This window comes from Mustela erminea, chromosome 5 (assembly GCF_009829155.1).
Source record: "Mustela erminea isolate mMusErm1 chromosome 5, mMusErm1.Pri, whole genome shotgun sequence".
Lineage (NCBI taxonomy): Eukaryota > Metazoa > Chordata > Mammalia > Carnivora > Mustelidae > Mustela > Mustela erminea.
The window spans coordinates 35,170,699-35,189,389 of NC_045618.1; the positions used below are offsets into that span (position 1 = coordinate 35,170,699).

The 18,691-nt window shown below is 48.6% G+C and overlaps 1 protein-coding gene across 2 annotated transcripts in view; it reads left to right on the forward strand.

Moving 5' to 3' along the window:
- Positions 1-18,691, forward strand: part of THSD4 (thrombospondin type 1 domain containing 4) — a 571,839-nt gene that overhangs the window by 66,719 nt on the left and 486,429 nt on the right. For both annotated transcript variants that reach the window (XM_032342609.1, XM_032342608.1), the window contains one exon: positions 13,102-13,472. In XM_032342609.1, coding sequence (XP_032198500.1) covers positions 13,102-13,472 — 371 coding nt within the window. The remainder of the gene's footprint in view (positions 1-13,101; positions 13,473-18,691) is intronic.

Consider the following 18,691-nt stretch of genomic DNA (forward strand, 5'->3'; position numbering starts at 1 on the left):
TATCAGGTTTGAGCTGGAACCTATTCAGTATATGGGAAGAGGGGGTAAGGATTATTTCCTTAAAGAGGCCTGAATTGTGCAAGGTAGCTGTTTCCTAAAATATACCAGCTTCTTTTCTAAAGTATTTTTCGGGTACATATATAAATAATAATGACCAAACCCAAACCAACCATCATGTAGGACTTTAGGGTTTACAAAGTCCTTTGGTATTCAGGAATTGGGCCTTAAAAATCGCCTTCTTGAGAATGAAACACCACAGGGCAGAGAGAAGTCTGAGCTCTGAATCAGCCCAATTGGGGGTCAAATCCTGGCTCTGAGCCTCATTCTTTAAAATTAAAGCAGCATTTTATAAGCTGAGGTCCCATAGCCTCCTAGAGTCTTGGATATGTCAGATTTTGGTTGTTGTTGTTGTTTTTTAGTTTTTGCATTTTTATTTTGATGATAACCTAAAAATACTAACGTGTCTATTCTGGCTAAGCCAAATGACTATTCACTGAGTACCTCCATTTTGGTGAGAAGAGATTTTTATATTTTTGAATCCATGAAAGGATGGGGAAATTGAAATGCCGTGCGTCCCGATCTCCAAAGACCCTGTCCTGCAGAGGTCAGACCCATATCCACCTTCAGCGGGCTCGCCCGGGTTCTGTCTTCTGTGACCCAGCTCCCACTAGCTCACTAGCAGCGAGTAAATGGTAGCCAGTTGTTTTCATTAAGCAGGATTTAAAATGTTTCAGTCTTAGAGACTGGCCCTTCGACATCATGGATTGGTGGCTTAAAACAAGTTTATTTTTCAAAAGAAAAAAACGTCCGATTATGATCCACTGTGCTCAAATTCAAAAGGATCTGGAAGACAGATGCAATGTCAGAGACTTAATTAATTATACCCTATAGTCACTCCTGACACTGTCTACTTAATTTCACTTACCATCACATTAAATTAATATTGTGAATTGGTGGGCACCTGGGTGGCTCAGTGGGTTAAGCCGCTGCCTTCGGCTCAGGTCATGATCTCGGGGTCCTGGGATAGAGTCCTGCATCGGGCTCTCTGCTCAGCAGGGAGCCTGCTTCCCTATCTCTCTCTCTCTCTGCCTGCCTCTCCGTCTACTTGTGATCTCTGCCTGTCAAATAAATAAATAAAATCTTTAAAAAAAAATATTGTGAATTGGAATTTTTTTGGTTTTTAGTTTTATACTTACTCTACTTGTAAATCTACATAAAAAATATAGACCTGGTTTTGTTTCACAACATGGGGTACAGGACACATAAAATCATAATTAGAATGGACTGTAGTAAAGTGTACCCCAAATGCTGTGGGTGCCCAGAGGATGGAGCACAGTCCTTGCCTGGGGAGTTCGGGGCAGTCTGCGAAGAGGGTGTGCCATTTGGTAGGTCTTGAAGAATGAGCAGGAATTTATCAGGTGAGGTAAGGTTGGGGTGAGACGGAGCTTTCAAGGCCAGTGATGTAGGTCGCACAAGGCTCAGAGTAGTGTAAAGGCTTGGCGTCATTGAGTAAGAAGTTAGGAATTGGGAAGCACAGGCCAGGGAGCCTGCAAGGACCAAAAAGGGAAGGGCAGTGTCAGCCAGTTTGGTCAACTGGATTGAGTCCTAGAAGGAGAAGGGAGCTCAGGGAGGTCAGTGAACATGGGACCTGGATGATGTGATTTTTTTTTAACAATGTAATTCTGGAAATAAATAGTGTGAGGGGGGCTGCTGGATGGACAGAGACTGGCTATGAGCAAATAGCAGTGAGGCCTTGACCCAACTGTGGGCCGTGAGGACAGAGACAAAGGGACAGAATGCAGGGAGAGCTCTGTGGTCAAAGTCTCAGAATTAGGTGCCCAGTTGGAGGAAGGGAGTACAGGATGGGACCACACCTGTATGAACCAGAAGGTGGAACAGGCAATCGGGTCCTGGTTACGTAACATTGAGCATGGAGAGTCCATGCATCTCTGGATAGATGTGTCCAGCTGGCTCCTGGGAATGTAGATCTAGGGCTTAGGAGTCTCCTAATAAGGGAGACATCAACATGAAGATTATTGCTGATGCTACAGTATTTCTCTGTAAGAAGGTCTGGATAAGATGGGAAGACCAATGATGGAACCCCTTAACACTTGACGAGCAGAGAGAAGAGGAAAAGCCAGCAGAGAGAAGAAGAGCTGTATAGACAGACGAGAAGACAGCTAGAAGTTGAGGAGGAAAAGCAGGACCGTATGGCACCCTGGAGTTAAGGAGAGAGCAAGTTTCAACCAGCAGGAGGTGGTCAGGGGATCAAATACTGAGGGCATGACTTTGAAGGGACAGGAGAACTGTCATTTGGATGGTCAGCCTCTTGTCATTAAGGCACGTGGAAGGAACATTTAGGCATCAGAGACCAGCCGAGTGACAGAACAGCCATTCTCTGTGCTGCTGTTGAGAGAGGGGAAGTGAGTGTTTGACATTTAACAAAGCAAATGGGCAGGAAACCAAGCAGTTGGTCCACGTGTCATTCCTTCATCCCTGCACTCATTCACCCACCCATCAAATATTTCCCGAGGGCCTGTCAGGTGAAAGACTCTGTATGAGGTGCTGTTTGAGCAGATGGAACACAGAGATAAAGAAGACAAAATCCCTGCCTTGGGGAGCTCAAAGGTTGTTGGGGGAGATGTGTGTACACAGATAATTATAGTGCCAGGTGGTAAGTGCTTTGGAGAGATGGGCGTGATGGCCCCCGAGCAGGTGAGAGAGACCAGGGGACCTGGATGCTGGGTTCGGACCTTGGACCTGGCTGGAGCTGAGTGGGAGCTCACAGGCAGGGGAGAAGGGAGGAAGTACTTGAGCTGAGAGCACAGCAGGGGGAAGGCGGGAGGGAAGAAAGAGCACAACCTGCTTCGGGCATGGTGCGAACGTTAGGGGTCCGGGGAGAGCAGTGGTAGAGTTCAAGCCAGAAAGGAAGGGTGAGCACAGATGATGAAAGCCTTGGGATACCACAGCAAAGAGAAGTTTGGATCTCATCTTTCGGAGAGTGAGAATTCCAGAGACATTGGTGAGCAAAAAGGGTAACAGAGTAGGGCTAGAGAAAAATAACTTTGGTGGCATGGGGAGGCGTGAGTGAGCAGGGGAAAGCTGGAGGCAGGGAATCGGAGTAGCATCCAACCTCAGGCCATTTGCACTGTCACTCATTCAGCAAAGTATTTATAGAATGCCTACTGAATGCTCTGCTCTGCACTGGTTGGTGACGTCTTCCGGAAAAGTGCTTTTGAGTCTCCTGTCTTCCAGGAGCCTGCCGAACATTAACCCAGATGCAGATGGCCAACTCACTAGGCAGAATTCTCTGCTGGAAAGTTGCTGATCCCCCTCCGGGTCCAGAAGCCGGTACTCTTTATTGTGTCTATTACTCGTGATTTTGACTCTCCCCGTTGGCTTGGGTTGCAGATAGACAATCGCTGTCGACAGCATGAGGCCAAACGGAGCAGCCACCAAACAAAAGAACACACACAGGCGCTGCACACAGACATCTGCTTCTGCTTCCCGAATAACTGCGCAGCAACACGGGGCAGACTGGGTACCCGGGCACACGGCTCTGCGTTCTCTTCTGCTTCTAACATGAGCACAATTTCCATGTGGCTGGTGATGAAAGAGTCAGGTCGAATTGTTTCCGATTATGGAGATCACATCCAAATATTTACCTCATTCCATCATTTTGGCTGGGCCCTGCCAAGCTGGGGCACAACCTGTGGGATCGCCTCCCTGTGTTGTGGTCCTCGAAGTGAATCAGTACGCGGCAAGGAATGTCGGAGCTCTTCCAGGAAAAATCAGAGCCTGTTAGCACTGGAAGGGACCCCGGCCCTCATCAAGCCCAACCAGCTCATTTTACTGATATGGAAACTGAGGCCCAGACCCGCAGATTGACTTGCCCCAGATCACGGAGTGAGCTAAGAGCAGACTTGGGACTAGAACAAAGAGGCCTGTCCAGGGTTTCCCACAAGCCTTCCCTTGCTCTGCTTTCATCTTTCTGTACTTGCGGCTGTGGCTCTCCTTCTGTTATTATTACAAGTACATTTCAGATGGAGTCTGTTTCACACACGTGTGAGTCCCACATCAGGCAGGTGTCATCTGTGAATGTTTTCCTGTTTCATACGATCAGCTCCAAGCTGGCCTCCGCTTGAATGGCTGAAGTCGAAGGGGGTGGGCCGAAAGGCAGGGAATTCGAGGGGAAGAAAATAACTTGGCCAGAGCATTTGGGGGTTAAGGACGTGGTGGTTTATGGTGGAGGTCTGAAGCCTAAGGGGTAAGTTGCTTTCCTGTTTGAGTCTCGCCTAGACGTGTCCAGTGGCTGGTGATTGTCCAACCAGAGGATGCATTCAGATCACCGGGGAAGCTTGTTTAAAATGCATATTCCTGCCCTCCCTCTCCCCCAGAGATTCTTACTTAGCAGGTGTGGCCTAGGAGCCAGGACTCTGCGTGTCTCAGTGGATGTGAGCCTGGTTGTGCCATAGTCCCCTGGGGGGTCACATGTCGTGGGGCAAGAACGCAGACCAGGAGTAGAAGGACAGGGGTATGTCTGCGTTCTCCAGTGTTCCGGCCAGAACATCTATACTCAGTATCACATAAGTAGGTGAATGTGGAAGGGTTTGATGTGTCTGAGATAATTTACTGCAGGGATTCACCAGCTATAAAGACATGGTATTGGGAGAGAGCCTTAGGGCTCAGCAGACAGAGCTAGAATTCACCGGGCGGCCCAACTCACATGTGCTTAGTTTTTGGGTGACGTGCATGACGATGGTTTTTCCTCTGTATGGCTCTTGCTTTAGCCAAGGCTTAGTATTTCTCTTTCCACTTATCTCTGCCTCTCTTTTGGCCTCCACTTACTCCTGCTTTGTGATGGCTTGGTGCCCACACCTCCTTTTAACTGTTCCTGAAATGCATTTGTAGAACTCCGATAAAAATTACCATGCGGGGAATTCAGATAGAATGATCAAAGCTGAGCACATTTTGCTCCAGTCCCCCATACATGGGAGGTTCTTACATTGGTCTTTGCAGCTTCTGCCATTGACGTTATGCTCAGACATAAGACTAGGGGACCTTTCCAGTGTATTGTCAGAGGCAAGCTGGGCAATGGAGGTGGAAGGTTGAATTTGCGTCTCCGCGAACACTGCTATGGTGGTACTTTATTTAGGTCTGGTTTGAGTTTGGAGCTTTATCCGAGCGCATCGCCCTCCCTGTGCTTCTGCCCAGGATCCCCGGTAACAGATGCCCCGGCCGAGCTGCCACTATACCTTCCTGCTCCCGTGTGCTCTCAGCTCCCCCAAAGCTTTGCTCACTGGGCTTGAGCTCCAAGGCATATTTTTGTAATGTTTGCTTTAGGGTGTTGACTTGGTTATGTGGCTAAAACCAAACCTACTTTTTCCAGTCTCTTCTAGAATGAGACTTTAGAATTTCAGACTTTGCATGTGACTCGTTTTCTATGAAGAACAGATGGTAGGTTTAATGTCGTAGGAAGAAAATTAGAAACCAGTGAAATCTTACATGATTTCACATTAGTACCGAAAGCAAATACGCTGAAACCATTTAGAGCCATTCCTAGTTACAGATCTCCTTGTGGCGATGAGAAATTCCCAGGGCTTTCTCTGACAAGGACTACCACCAACTCTTGGTTTACTCCTCTGTGCTTCCCCCTCACCCCAAATCTATTCTGAATCTTTCTTCATTTCATCTAATTATTATTTATTGAGCAAACAGTAGTGTAATCATTGTTGGACCTTTTTTTTTTTAAATTACAAGAAAACCTACCCTGGGTCCGGCTTTAGTGACACACTGTATGTTTTCATTTTCCCACATGCCCTTCCAGGCTTTGTTGAGTATATGCTCACTGAATCTTTACATTATTATAATCACGGTCTAGTTACAAGTTTATATCTGGCATTTTTCACTTAAAGTTATATTATAAGACTATTTCCATATTGCTCAGGATTGCTCATGGTTTTGGTATTTCACAGAGTCTGTCAAACCCTGGTGTGTTCAACCATCTTTCTCTTATGGTCATATGTGCTCATCCCTCTTAAGAACGTCGTGATGAAGGAAAATGGCCCCAACTGCTCGGATCAGTGCTTCTTCTGCTCTTCCTGGAGCTCACACGCTATCCCTGTGAACCTCTGATTCCATCAGCCTATCCTGTTGTAGGGAGACCTTGGTTCTCTGCTTAGGGGGACTGCAGACAACTATTGTCTCCATGAATCCCAGGGCCCTGGACTCCCGTCAGCCCAAGGCTTCTGCCAAGTCTGGACCACTCTGGTCATCCCAAGCGCTGCTGTCTCTCCTCCAAATCCTGCCCCAAAGGCACCCCCAGCTTATTTAGTATTACCTTGGTTACCACACTTGCCATTATAATGTTTGTAACCGTTTGGCTGTCATGAAGGCTTCTTCACTGCAAATGACAGAATTTACTGGAACCAGCCTGGGAAGCAAGTGGGCACTGAGACATGCCAGAGAGCAAAAGAAATGGTCTCAGAGCATAAGCAGTGGGGTCAGGATGAAGGACTCCAAGGCATTTGTGGTCTCTTGGCCCCTTTACTAGATATTCAAATTTCAAGGACCGAGTACACTCGATTGGCCCACATTGTTTACCTTGGCTTCCGCTGGCAGGGCCCCTGAATGCATTCCCGCCACACTTCATCCAGTGTGGGGGGAGATTTCCTAAAGGACCCAGAGAAAGGGGAATGACTGCCAGGCTGCCCTACACACACGTCTTACTGTTGATATACATTTACACAAAAACCCCTGCCTAACATTAACTTCCGTACAACTGATCCCAAAGTATTGTTAGTACAACATCCAGCTCCAAACCCGAAGTCTTCAGGGAATTTCAATTCTCCCTCTGGTTCTCCTGCCACCTCTTCTCAGGGCTGACCTGAGCTGAGTTAAATAGGAATGTAACCATCCCGGCTCTCTCACTTCTCCGAATGCCTTCCCTTTTTCCTGCTCCCTGGCTCGTGCCCAATAGTGACAAGTTAGACGAGCACCATAATGTCAAATAGTCACTTATTTTTTTTTTTAAGATTTTTATTTATTTGACAGAGATCTCAAGTAGGCAGAGGCAGGCAGAGACAGAGGAGGAAGCAGAGAGCCGGATGCGGGGCTCCATCCTAGGACCCTGGGATCATGACCTGAGCCAAAGGCAGAGGCTTGATCCACTGAGCCACCCAGGCGCAAATAGTCACTTTTAAATGATGAAGGGGATAGTGAAAGGTCTGGAGGATTTTATCCAAAAGGTACCTATCTTCCTTGGTCCCTGCCTCATTCCAGGCAGTACATGTTGTAATCTCTGGGGAAGGGGCATAGTGTGCTTCTTTTTTAATTCTGTTGTTTCACTCCTATGCCCTGCCTCATCCTTCAGAACCTCTAGTGGAAGGGAACAAGCCCCGGTTAGGTTCGAGTGTTGAATCTGTTTCTTATGCATTATAAAACTTCGACTGGGGATGTAAATTCTTCAGAGAAGGGACGAATGGAGGTCTGCCATGCTCCTACGAGGTGACTGGGAGTGTGCTAGATGCTTTGCTTAACCGTATTTCATCTACCAAACAGCATTGTCAGATTTGCCTGATTTTGTCTCTTATATGTATTTTTCAAAACTATGTTTCATCCACTAGGGCACTCTGTACCTCAGTGACCACATCTGCAAAATGGAAATAAAAATTCTTAAAATGAATCTTACGAGTATCAGATTGGAGCTTGTGTTAAAGCGGTTCAGGCAGATAAAGGATATCTTGGTCTTCTTACTCTGAGCCTCTAGTCTATCTGTCCCCTTCTTTCATTGGCAGATCTGCTCTCTTTCATACAAGGCTGAGGCCATCCAGTATGGACTGCACCACCCACGCCTCTCCATACAGCAAAATACAACTTTCTGTCTGGAAAATAAAATGTCAGCAATAGTTTTCACTTCAACCTAATGCTTAAAGAGAGATCTAGGGGCACTTGCATGGCTCAGTTGTTAAGGATCTGCCTTTGGCTCGGGTCACGATCCTGGGGTCCTGGGATCAAGCCCTGCATTGGGCTCCTTGCTCGGCAGGAAGCCTGCTTCTCCCTCTCTCACCCCCCCCTGTTTGTGTTCCCTCTCTGGCTGTCTCTTTTTCTGTCAAATAAATAAAATCTTTAAAAGAGAGAGAGAGAGAGAGAGAGAGAAGGATCTATAAACAGGTTTATTCTTTACATACTTTTCTACTTCTTGTATTTTTTCCCACTAATTAATATGTTAATTAGTATGTCCACATAATTAATATGTTATATGTTACACATATAAATCTACCTCATTCTAACAGATAAATTATATTTCATTGGATAGATCAGATTTCATTTAACCAGATTTCACTTACACGGATCTTTAGGTGGTTTCCAGATTTTGGGGGTTTCACTCTTTACAACAAATGATGCAACAAATGTCATTCTATGTCCAACTTTACACACTGATTTTGAATATATCCATAGTGTGAGCTATTAGAAGCAGAGCCGCTGAGGGGCGCCTGGGTGGCTCAGTGGATTGAAGCCTCTGCCTTCGGCTCAGGTCATGATCTCAGGGTCCTGAGATCGAGCCCCGCATCTGGCTCTCTGCTCAGCGGGGAGCCTGCTTCCCTCTCTCTCTCTGCCTGCCTCTCTGCCTACTTGTGATCTCTGTCAAATAAATAATTAAAATCTTTTTTAAAAAGCAGCAGAGCCGCTGGGTACGTGCATTTGAAATTGTGACAGGTATTGCAAAGTGCCCTCCAAAGAAGTTGCCCTAATTTAGACTCCCACCAGCAGTGAATGTTGTTGCCATATCAGTATTGTCAAACTTTATATTCTTCACCAATCTAATGGGCATGGCATGGAATTCCGTTGTTTTATTCTGCATTGTTTGACTATAGGTGATGTTCAACAGTTTTCACATGTTGTAGTTATTTCCTTTTTGTATTGGTCAGCCCGGGCTGCTATGACAAAATACCACTGACCAGGGGGCTTAAACACCAGGCATTTGTTTGTCACAGTCCCAGAGGCTGAGAAATCCAGGGTCAAGATTTGCTTGCCCACAAATTCTCTCTTTCTGGCTCGCAGACACTGGCTTCTCCATATGTCTTCATGTGGTGGAAAGAGAGGGGGATTCCCAGTCTTTCTTCCTCTTCTCCTAAGGACATGAATTCTATCGTGGGGTCCTACACACATGACATCATCTAAAGCCATTGAACCCCCGAGGCCCTCCCATCCAAATACCATCACCGTGGGGGGCAAAGCCTCACCATTTGAATTTTGAGAGGGACTCAAACATTCAGTCCCTGACAACCATAAACAACCTGTTCATGACCTTTGTCCCTACTTCCATCTGATTGTTTGTGTTTTTCTGACTGATTGGTTGGAAATAATTGGTAAGTGAGGAAAAACAGCCATTTAGGGTGCATTTTAGAAATGCCTCAGGTTTTCTGTTTCAGTTAAAAAAAAAAGAGAGATTTATTTATTTATTTATTTATTATATATTATATATATAATATTATATATTATATATATTTATTTTTTTGGAACAAAAAGAGAGCACAAGCAGAGGGATTGGCAGGCAGAGGGAGAGGGAGAAGCAGGCTCCCCGCTGAGCAGGGAGCCCAAAAGGGGGCCCAATCCCAGGACTCCGGGGTCAAGACCCGAGCTGAAGGAAGAGCCACCCAGGCATCCCTTTCTGTTTCAGTCTTAACATGACATGTGTATACTGGGGAAGAAGCAATGTGCTGGCAGGTTATAAGGCTTTAAGATTCTATTCTTGATTTAGCTTTGTCCAAATGTGATTTAGACCTTGGTTTGTTTTGTTTTGTTTTTAAAATTATTTTTATTAACATATAATGTCTTTTTTGCCCCAGGGGTACAGGTCTGTGAATTGTCAGGCTTACACATTTCACGGCGATCACCACAGCACATACCCTCCCCAATGTCCATAACCCAGCCACCCTTTCCCTGCCCCCCACCTCCCAGCAACCCTAAGTTTGTTTGTGAGATTAAGAGTCTCTTATGGTTTGTTCCTTGGTTTTGATTCTTGTCACTGATAGATCTCGTTAATTAGTCATGATTTGGGGAATGTTGTATCTTAGGACACTTGAAAGTTTCCTGCTATGCTTCCCAGAAAACTCCTTGACTGTCAGAGAACAAGGGGGGTGGTGGTCATCAGGAGGGCCGGGGAGGAGCCGGCTGAGGTGGGGCTTGGATGCAGCTAGGAGGCCCACATCCAGAGCACCCCCCCTTTATTTTTTCTTTGTTTTTTCTTCATTTCTGTCTCTTTGTTTGCCTTTCCCCTCCCTTCCTTCCTCCCACTGCCCCCTCCCCAGTCTCTTTTTTCTTTGTTTCTGGCTGCATACTATGAAAATACAATTTTGGAGTATGTGGTTGGATTCCTACCATGGGGACTGAGATGGAATTTCAAGTCACTCACCATAATTCAGCTATAAATTAGAGAATTCTTATGAATAGAATAGGATGGAATGTGGTTTCATGTTTTCTTCCCCCAGGGACCCTGCCCAATTTGGCAACGGGAAGCTAAATTAAGGGTGGGATTAGTTCTAGGAAGTGGAGTTCCAGTGGAACTACATGCCTCATGCAAACGTTAGCGACACTGTCTTCCTTCTTTGTGTTCACGAGGAATCAGGAGGTCCTGGATACCCGGAGTCCCCGGATGTGCCAGACATATACTTCTGGCTTTGTTTGTTTATCCCAGTTATCCTTCTAGAACTATCAAAGGGGATGTGTTTCGACTCATATTACCCTTCGATTTTCCACCAAAAGCGGGCAGGGAGGCAACATGCTTCGGGGGGAAAAAAAGGAACCTGGAAATAGGAACAGGCAGGCTTCAGTGTCAGCCCTGCCTGTGCCCCTTACCAGCCCGCGCCGGGGCAAGTCACGCAGCCTCTGGAGGCCCCAGTTCTTTCCTGCAGAAGGGACAAAATGACACCAACCTCTCAGGGTGGCCGAGCACTCTGTAAAGTGTACCCGGGAGCTAATGGTGTCTACGCCAGAGACCTGGTCCCTCCGTGAGGCCTTTGCACAATGCCAGACTCGGAAAAGGGCCTCAGCAAATGCCTGCATTAGTGTCCTTGGGCTGTTGTAACAAGTTACCACAAACTCAGTGGCTTAAAAAAACAGAAATTTCTTCCTCACCGTTCTGGAGACCAGGAGTTCAATGTCAAGGTGTTGTTAGGGCCATACTCCTTCCAGTTACTAGGGGGACATCCTCCCGGCTTCTTCCAGTTTGTGTGGGCTCCCTATGTTGCTGCTCATGGCTGTTCTCTCTCCAGTCGGCCTCGGTGGTCACAGGGCCTTCTCCTCTCTGTGTTTTCTCTTCTCGTTTCCATGTGCTGTGAAGGAGCTCTGCCTTCTTGGGTTTGTTCCATACAAAGGAGAGGACCATCCCTGGACCTTCTTACAGCTCAGTGGTACTGTGGGGACAGAGGATTCGACCATGAAAAGCCTTTGAGCATTGAGTTTGGGCCAAAAAAATCTGTCAAAAACAAAGATCTTAGGAATGCCTGGGTGGCTCAGTGGGTTAAGCCGCTGCCTTGGGCTCAGGTCGTGATCCCAGGGTCCTGGGATTGAGTCCCACATCGGGCTTCTTGCTTGGCAGGGAGCCTGCCTCTCTCAGCCTCTGCCTGCCATTCTGCCCGCTTGTGCGCACTCTCTCTCAGACAAATAAATAAATAAAATCTTAAAAAAAAAAATCTTAAAAAAAAAAAAAGCCAAGTTAATCATGGCTTTTTGTACTTCAGATGGAAGGGTGAGGCTCACTCAAAAACTCACGTTTCCAAGGAAAGTCATAGTGTTGGTCAGTGCCACACAGGTTAAGAAGGACATTCCAGGGAAAGGATCCAGAAACTCAAGGGCAGCTCTCTGCTGGGGGAGAGCTGGGCGTGCTGGAGCTGTGGGAATGGGAGTTGGGTACACTTGACTCCAAACCTGGCTACGCCAACATGACGGGTGGGTCACACGTCTCTGAGTTTTGGGTGGCAAACCTCTCCTTTGAGAGGTGAGAATGGTAGACAGCAGGGCCACAGTGAAGCCTGGAGATGACACGCATTACCTGGTACTGAGTACACACCTGACGGTCACAGCTGTTACCTGAGTCCTCCTCTGAGGCCTTCTTAATCCCTCTCCCCTCTCCACCCCTTCAAGCCCAGGGAAACCAGTCCCCCCAGGGCTCCCCAATCTTGTGCTAGCTGCACAACACTTTTCTGCTGGGTCCAGGCCCTTAATGTGGATCTGGGGTGCTTTCCTCCTGGTCCTCAGCGCTCAGCTTCCCGCGGGGATGTAGCTGGTCCTCAGAGCGTGTCTGCGGGGGGCACCGTGTCCCCACACTGAGCGCCCTGTCTGGCACAGCTGTTCCCTGTGAAATGATCGGTTAAGTGAATAAGAACGTATAATCACCTCTAGGTTAGAACTTTAAAGCTTTCTGACATTTCTCAGGTCTTCTGATTGACCATGGAAGCTGGAAAATCATCACTGTGGTTACGGACAAATGTTTCGTGCCAGGCTCCCTGCTCTGCGCATGCGTGACCTGACTTACATTAATTGTGTCCCCGTGAGGTGGGGACCATCCTTTAGAACACAGTACGGCTCCGAGAGATTCAGAAACTTCCCAGTCACAGGGCTAGAAGTGGTGGCAGGGAGGTGACGCGAGGGCAGGGCCTCTAAATGGCAGTGTTCCATCCTCCTGCTTGCATGGAGACTGGGCCCCGGGGCCTCCCCAGCAGCTTAAGGAAAGTACAGTCCGTCTGGGCTGCACCCTGAAGACCCAAGTGGGAGGTTAAGGGGGAGTCCTGAGGGGTAAGCCTCAGGAGGAGCTGAGGGCACCACACAGAGATCTCCAAGGCCACGGCAGAGGAAGCAAGGACCGAATTAGGACCTTTGTGAGCCTTGGGCGCTTTGATCTTTGTGCCGCCCTTCCCCTGTTAAAAAAAGAGTTCTATTTTACGAGGGCATCGGTATAAAGACGAATACAACCCAGGCTGGACTGTATTCATTTCGTCCTTCTGATTTTAAAGCCAGCCCAGTGCCTAACAGATGGGGCCTCGGGGGGTGAAGCAGGAGCGGGTGTTCGGGTCCCCTAACTGGCCTCTGTCTCCGCAGGTCCCGCAGCGGATGGCGGCGGCCCAGGGCGTCCCCGAGGACAGCGGCGGCGGCGGCTCCCCGGGCGTGTGGGGCGCCTGGGGACCCTGGTCCGCCTGCTCGCGCAGCTGCAGCGGCGGCGTGATGGAGCAGACGCGGCCCTGCCTGCCCAGCTCGTACCGCGCGCGGGGAGCCCTGCGGCCGGGAGCGCCCCCGCGCGCCTTCGCGGGCCACGTGGTGTCGGCCGTGCGCACGTCGGTGCCACTGCACCGGAGCCGCGAGCGCCAGGAGCTGCGCGCCCCGGTCGGCCCCGAGGCCAGCCGCCAGGGCTCGGGGTCGCGGGGCAGCCGGCACCCGCAGGCGCGGGCCCGCGACCCCACGGCGGAAAGAAGGTACACGCGCCCGCCCGCCACCTCCCCTGCCCCTGTCCCTGCCCCTGCACCCTCCCGGAGGTCCCGCGCTCTGAGTTCCAGCCTGCGCGCGGGGAATGCACGGCAGCTTCGGCAGCTTCAGCCTGCCCCTGCACCCTCCCGGAGGTCCCGCGCTCTGAGTTCCAGCCTGCGCGCGGGGAATGCACGGCAGCTTCGGCAGCTTCAGCGGGCTGGGGAGGAATTCTTGGCTCAGCGTATTTCCTTTCATCCTTTGATGTGTTTTGCAGCCCTTTAAGCGTTGAGGCCACTCCCACCCCACTGTGGTTCTGAATAGTCTTCAAAGTGAAGCTAATTCTGAGAAGGCCCTTAGGCATCAACCTTAGGGAGGCCCTGTGGGGAGCGGTGAAAGAAGGCGGGCAGTAGGGAGCCCTCTGGGCCAGTGCGCCCTGGGTGCCCAGGGAAGGGAGGTCGGATGCAGAACGAGTGGCCTTCCCATGCCGGGCTGATGCGAGTTTCCAATCTTTCTGCAAACTGAACGTCTGTGGAGTCACACGTGCTCCCAGACCGTTGGTTTCAGAAGTCTATGCATTTTCTAGAAAGTTTTCCTGGAGAATTTTGAGTGAACATGCTGCTTTGAGGATATGTCCAATTAAGGACCTAACACTTTTGTAGAGACTGCATAGGGTGTGTTGCATAGCAGCGTTCAAACAGTTGTACTGCTGTAAAACGCCTCCCATGGCTAGGCCCGCATGAATACTACCAAGGAGGCGGTGTCCATGGAAAAGGTAGCTGTGTCAATGAATCAGTCAACCCATCTATACAGATGAGTCAGCATTCATTCAAAAGCATTTGTTGAATGCTCCTAGGTCCACGATAGATTCTGAGAGCTTATTAATACAAAAACAGTAACAACAACAAACGAACACTTACAGGGTGAACGGGGATATTGGCGTTGACCACTCTTTCCCACTGTGGCTAGATGCTTTTCGAAGGTCTGTCTCAGCCCAGTGCTGTAGGCCGTCAGTGCATCCACCCGGAGGTGTAGGGAAGTTACAACCCAACCACCCTCCCTGGTCCCTTGATATGCTCAGTAGGAGTTTAGAGAGGGCCATTTCATAGGGAAGGTGCTTCAGCCGAATTCTGAAGGATAAACCGAATTTGGGTGGTTAGAAGAGGGGAAGAGCTGTGAGTTCCGAGGGCTGGCAGGGCCTGGCAGGGGGAGGGAAAGAGAAATCCGCTGGGAGGATGCCTCCTTCCTTTTATCTGAGCACAACCCACAAGAGGACAGCTCCCCATTCCCTTACCTTAGGTCCTTATGGCCAATGCATTTTAGAATTCAAAACTTCTCAGATTCTCTAAAGGTAATTCAGCGCTTATTTCACATGGTAATGGCCTCCATTCTGTGGTATGGGACAGAGTCCCATAATCGATTGTATTATTACTTATGCCGTGAAACATTTGAAAGTTCCTACTAAGTAGGATAAAAGAAGATCCTAATAGTCTTGTGTCCCTTTAGGCCAGGTGTGCAGCCGAGTGAATTTTGACACCAAACCAACAGGAACATAAGGAGAAAAGAAAAGAAAAAGCCTTGGTTTTCAAAATTCTCGGTTTGAGAATTGCAGGTTTATAATAACTAAAGTTTATCAAATGCCTGTTCTATACCAGGCACTGTTCTTGTCCCTTGACAGTGACAACCCTATGAAATAATGCCCGTATCATCCTCAGTTTAGAGGTGCAGAAAAGGAGGCCCAAGGAAGAGGAGAAACTTGCCAAAAGCAACCCAGTCAGTGTGTAAAGAGCTGAGATTCAAACCCAGGCAGTCGCAGCACTAAGGACCCTATTAGGTAGCTGTTACACACAAGGAATCCAAGGGCCTACGAGATGAAAGGGCTCCCAGAGCCCTAGAGCCCTGGAAAAGCTAAGAGTTGAAGGTGCTTTGGCTCCCGTATCCCTGGAGTGCTCACGGCCTTCTCTTACAGCCGCTGTGGTTGAGAACCTAGAAGAGCTGCCCAGGGAACCGGCTCTCGCTGGCCGCAGGCCTGTACTGCAGGCATTCTGGCCCATCTGTTTTGGCAGCGGGAAATTTTTTTCTCCTAACATATTGACAGGGGGCCAGTTACTGTTTACTATGAAGTTCCTACAAGTTTTTATCATACTCTCGTAATTTGACAGCTTCAGATGGAGCAGTCCAAACATGAGGCCGGGAGACCCGCGCTACCAACAACTGTCACACTCTTCCCGGCTGACGAAGATCACATTTGCTTATATTTATCAGTCATTAGGAGCTTGCATAGTATATGTGACCCCAGAAGAAATGTCAATGTGTTCGCTGGATGGCTGTCTGCCCCAGTTTCTGTTTCAGGTTTGAGGTTTGAGGCAAAGGCTGTTAAGGCTTAGATGTTTAAGAAAACCGTTAGGTTGTTATGCTAGGCAACCGAAAACTTAATTGGAGCCAGATAACAAATAAAACAGAACTGTCCAACCTTCCAACAAATATTTATTAAGAATTTACTATGTTGTAAGGTCCTGGGATAGACACAAAGGTGAATAAAAGCCAGGTCGGGGGCTGAAAGCTCTTACTGACAGGCTAGACCAACTGTTTGCAAACGCACTTTTAAAAAAAATTTTTTTAGCATAAGAGTCCTTTCTGTTACATCAGCATCAGATTGGGACTCGGTTTGTCACAGAGGACATGTAAATGGACTAGTGATTTTTAGCCTTGGCCAACCGACCCTTAGAATCTTCTGTCCACCTTTGAAAAATCTCAATACCCCAGTCACATCCCCAAACAACATCTGGATCTCTGGGGGTTGCAGTCCTGAATCTTTAGGGGTTGTAGCTGAGGTTGGAAACCAGGTGTTTGGAAGTATCTCTTAAGGTTCTGTGGGGGAAAATTTTGGAAATTGAATATTCTGTAGCCGAATTTTCCAGGCTCAGGGAGCACATGTCAGAATCATTTGCAGTGGGCCGGGAAGGCTTGTTCAAAGTGGAGCTGCCCAGGCCCCAGCATCTCCCCTGCCTAATGGGGGTTCTGTTTTGTAGGCTTGGGGTGTGCCCTAGGTAGCTTCGTATTAGGCGATTCTGACCTACTCCAGAGTTGGAGAACCACTGATCTAGAAGGTTAGAAAAGACATGTGTGTAAATGCCTTCCCTACAAGACAGCGTGATGAATAGTAATGACGCTGGTTGCCATTTTGGATCACGGCCTATGGGCAGACAATGCATCAGGTGCACTGTCACATCTATAGTTCATACAACCTGGTGAGGCAGGTGCATATATTCACATTTTACAGATGAGGAAACTGAGGCTGGGAGGACTGGAGAGACTTGCTCAGAATGCCCTGCTTCAGGAGAGACAGAACCAGAATTCTAAGTAGATCTGTTGGAGTCTAGCACTCAAATCCTTTTCACCCAAAAGGCGATTTTGAAAGTGAAGCTGCTCGCTTTCAGCAGGTGTGGTCAGAGAAGCTGCTGGCAGGTTAGACGGTTCGAGCCACGTCTTGAAAAGTGGATGCGATTTGGGAGTCAAGGCTTAAAATGAACTGCAACTCTTCCTTGCAGGGCTCAGCTCTTGTAGCCAGGGAAATCTTTGCAGCAGAGGGTTCAAAAATGGGCAACCGCAGCCCTCGTCCTTGGGGGCCTGACATGTAGTGGTGGGTGAGTGGCAAATCCACAAAATGCGGAACGTGGGAAATCCTTGAGGGATGGAGTAATCAAGGCAGACCACACAGAGAAGGTAGGATTTGAACCCAGCCTTGACAAATAAGTAAAATGTGCTTAGCTGGAATATATTTAGGAATGTCTTGAGTCCATTTCCTTCCATACCAGACTTTGTCTCACTAAAGCATATACATACACAATGCAAATCACACTCTAAGATCTTAGAAATCATGTCAGTATGGGGGCGTGTTGGGGGCTGGGTCAGTTAAGTGCCTGATTCTCGGTTTTTGCTCAGGTGGTGATCTCAGGGTCATGAGATCGTTTGCTTCAGATTCTTTCCCCCTCCTTCTCTCTCCCCCTCTGCTCCTCCCCGAGCTCATGTTCTCTCTCTCAGGCAAACACAAATTTAAAGAAGATTTTATTTATTTATTTGAGAGAGTTGACGAGAGAGAGAGAGAGAGGGCAGAGGGCGAGGGAGAAGCAGACTCCCCACTGAGTGGGTAGCCCGATGCGGGGCTCAGTGGCAGGACCTCAGGATCATGACCTGAGCCCAGGGCAGACGCTTAACCGCCTGAGCCACCCAGGTGCCCCAATAAATAAAATCTTAAAAAGATAAAAAAAAAAAAAAAAGAAAGAAATCATGTCAGTGTTTATTAGAGGTTCCCCAAGGATTTGAGCTTGGGAAAGTTGGTTAATTTTTCTGAGCCTCAGGACCTTTATCTTTCAAATGATAGTAATAGCTATGCCCAGCAGCTGGGATTGTTGAGTAAGTCAATGAAATGATGGGATCCTACTTCCTGTCCTGCAGTAGGTGCTCAGGAAGTTGTACCTATACCTCCCTCTAGAGCTTTAAAGGCTGGGTGTTCATGTGTTAGAGTTAGAATTCTGGTTCCTCAGGAAGGATCAGGTGGAGAGCCGGGGCCACAGAGGAAGACAGGGAGACAGGAACTGAGGTCTGGTCCAGGAGGGCAGGACTCTGGGCCACACAGCCCGGGTGCAGCCAGGATCCCAGGGCCGGGGCACCCTGCCCTGCGCCCTCTCTTGGCGTGACCTGCTCAGAAAAGCCTGCCACAAAGGGTGGCCTCTCCCTGGGATTTAGTCAGGGCACTGACACCTATGGGAGCCCTGGATAGGGGGAGTTCAGCCTGCAGGTCTTGGCCAACAGATTCTGTAATGGTACTCCCCAAGTCCTCCCTCTCTCCACCCCCAAGGTGACGTCCTGGTGGAGGCTGAAGGGGGAGGGGTGGAGAGAGGAGGGCACTCGGTGAGCTCTGCTGTCGGGGCCGCAGGACAGCCACTCACTGTGCAGCTCAAGGCCCTCCTCAGGAGGAGCCTTCCTCCCCAATTTCTGGAAATGGGTGCCCGCAACTGGAGGGAGCTGGAAGGAGCCCCTCTGACTGTAGGATTTTCCCTTTCATAGAACTTAAACCAAATTTCTTCTCATTCCCAACATGTCTGGTGGTGAGGAAATCCATAGAGTATCCTGCTGCCTAGAGTCCCAGTACACAACCCACCAGAAACCTGTTGTAAACAGGCCAGTTTAAGTCAGCTTCCACGAAGACAGGTTATGAGACTAGACC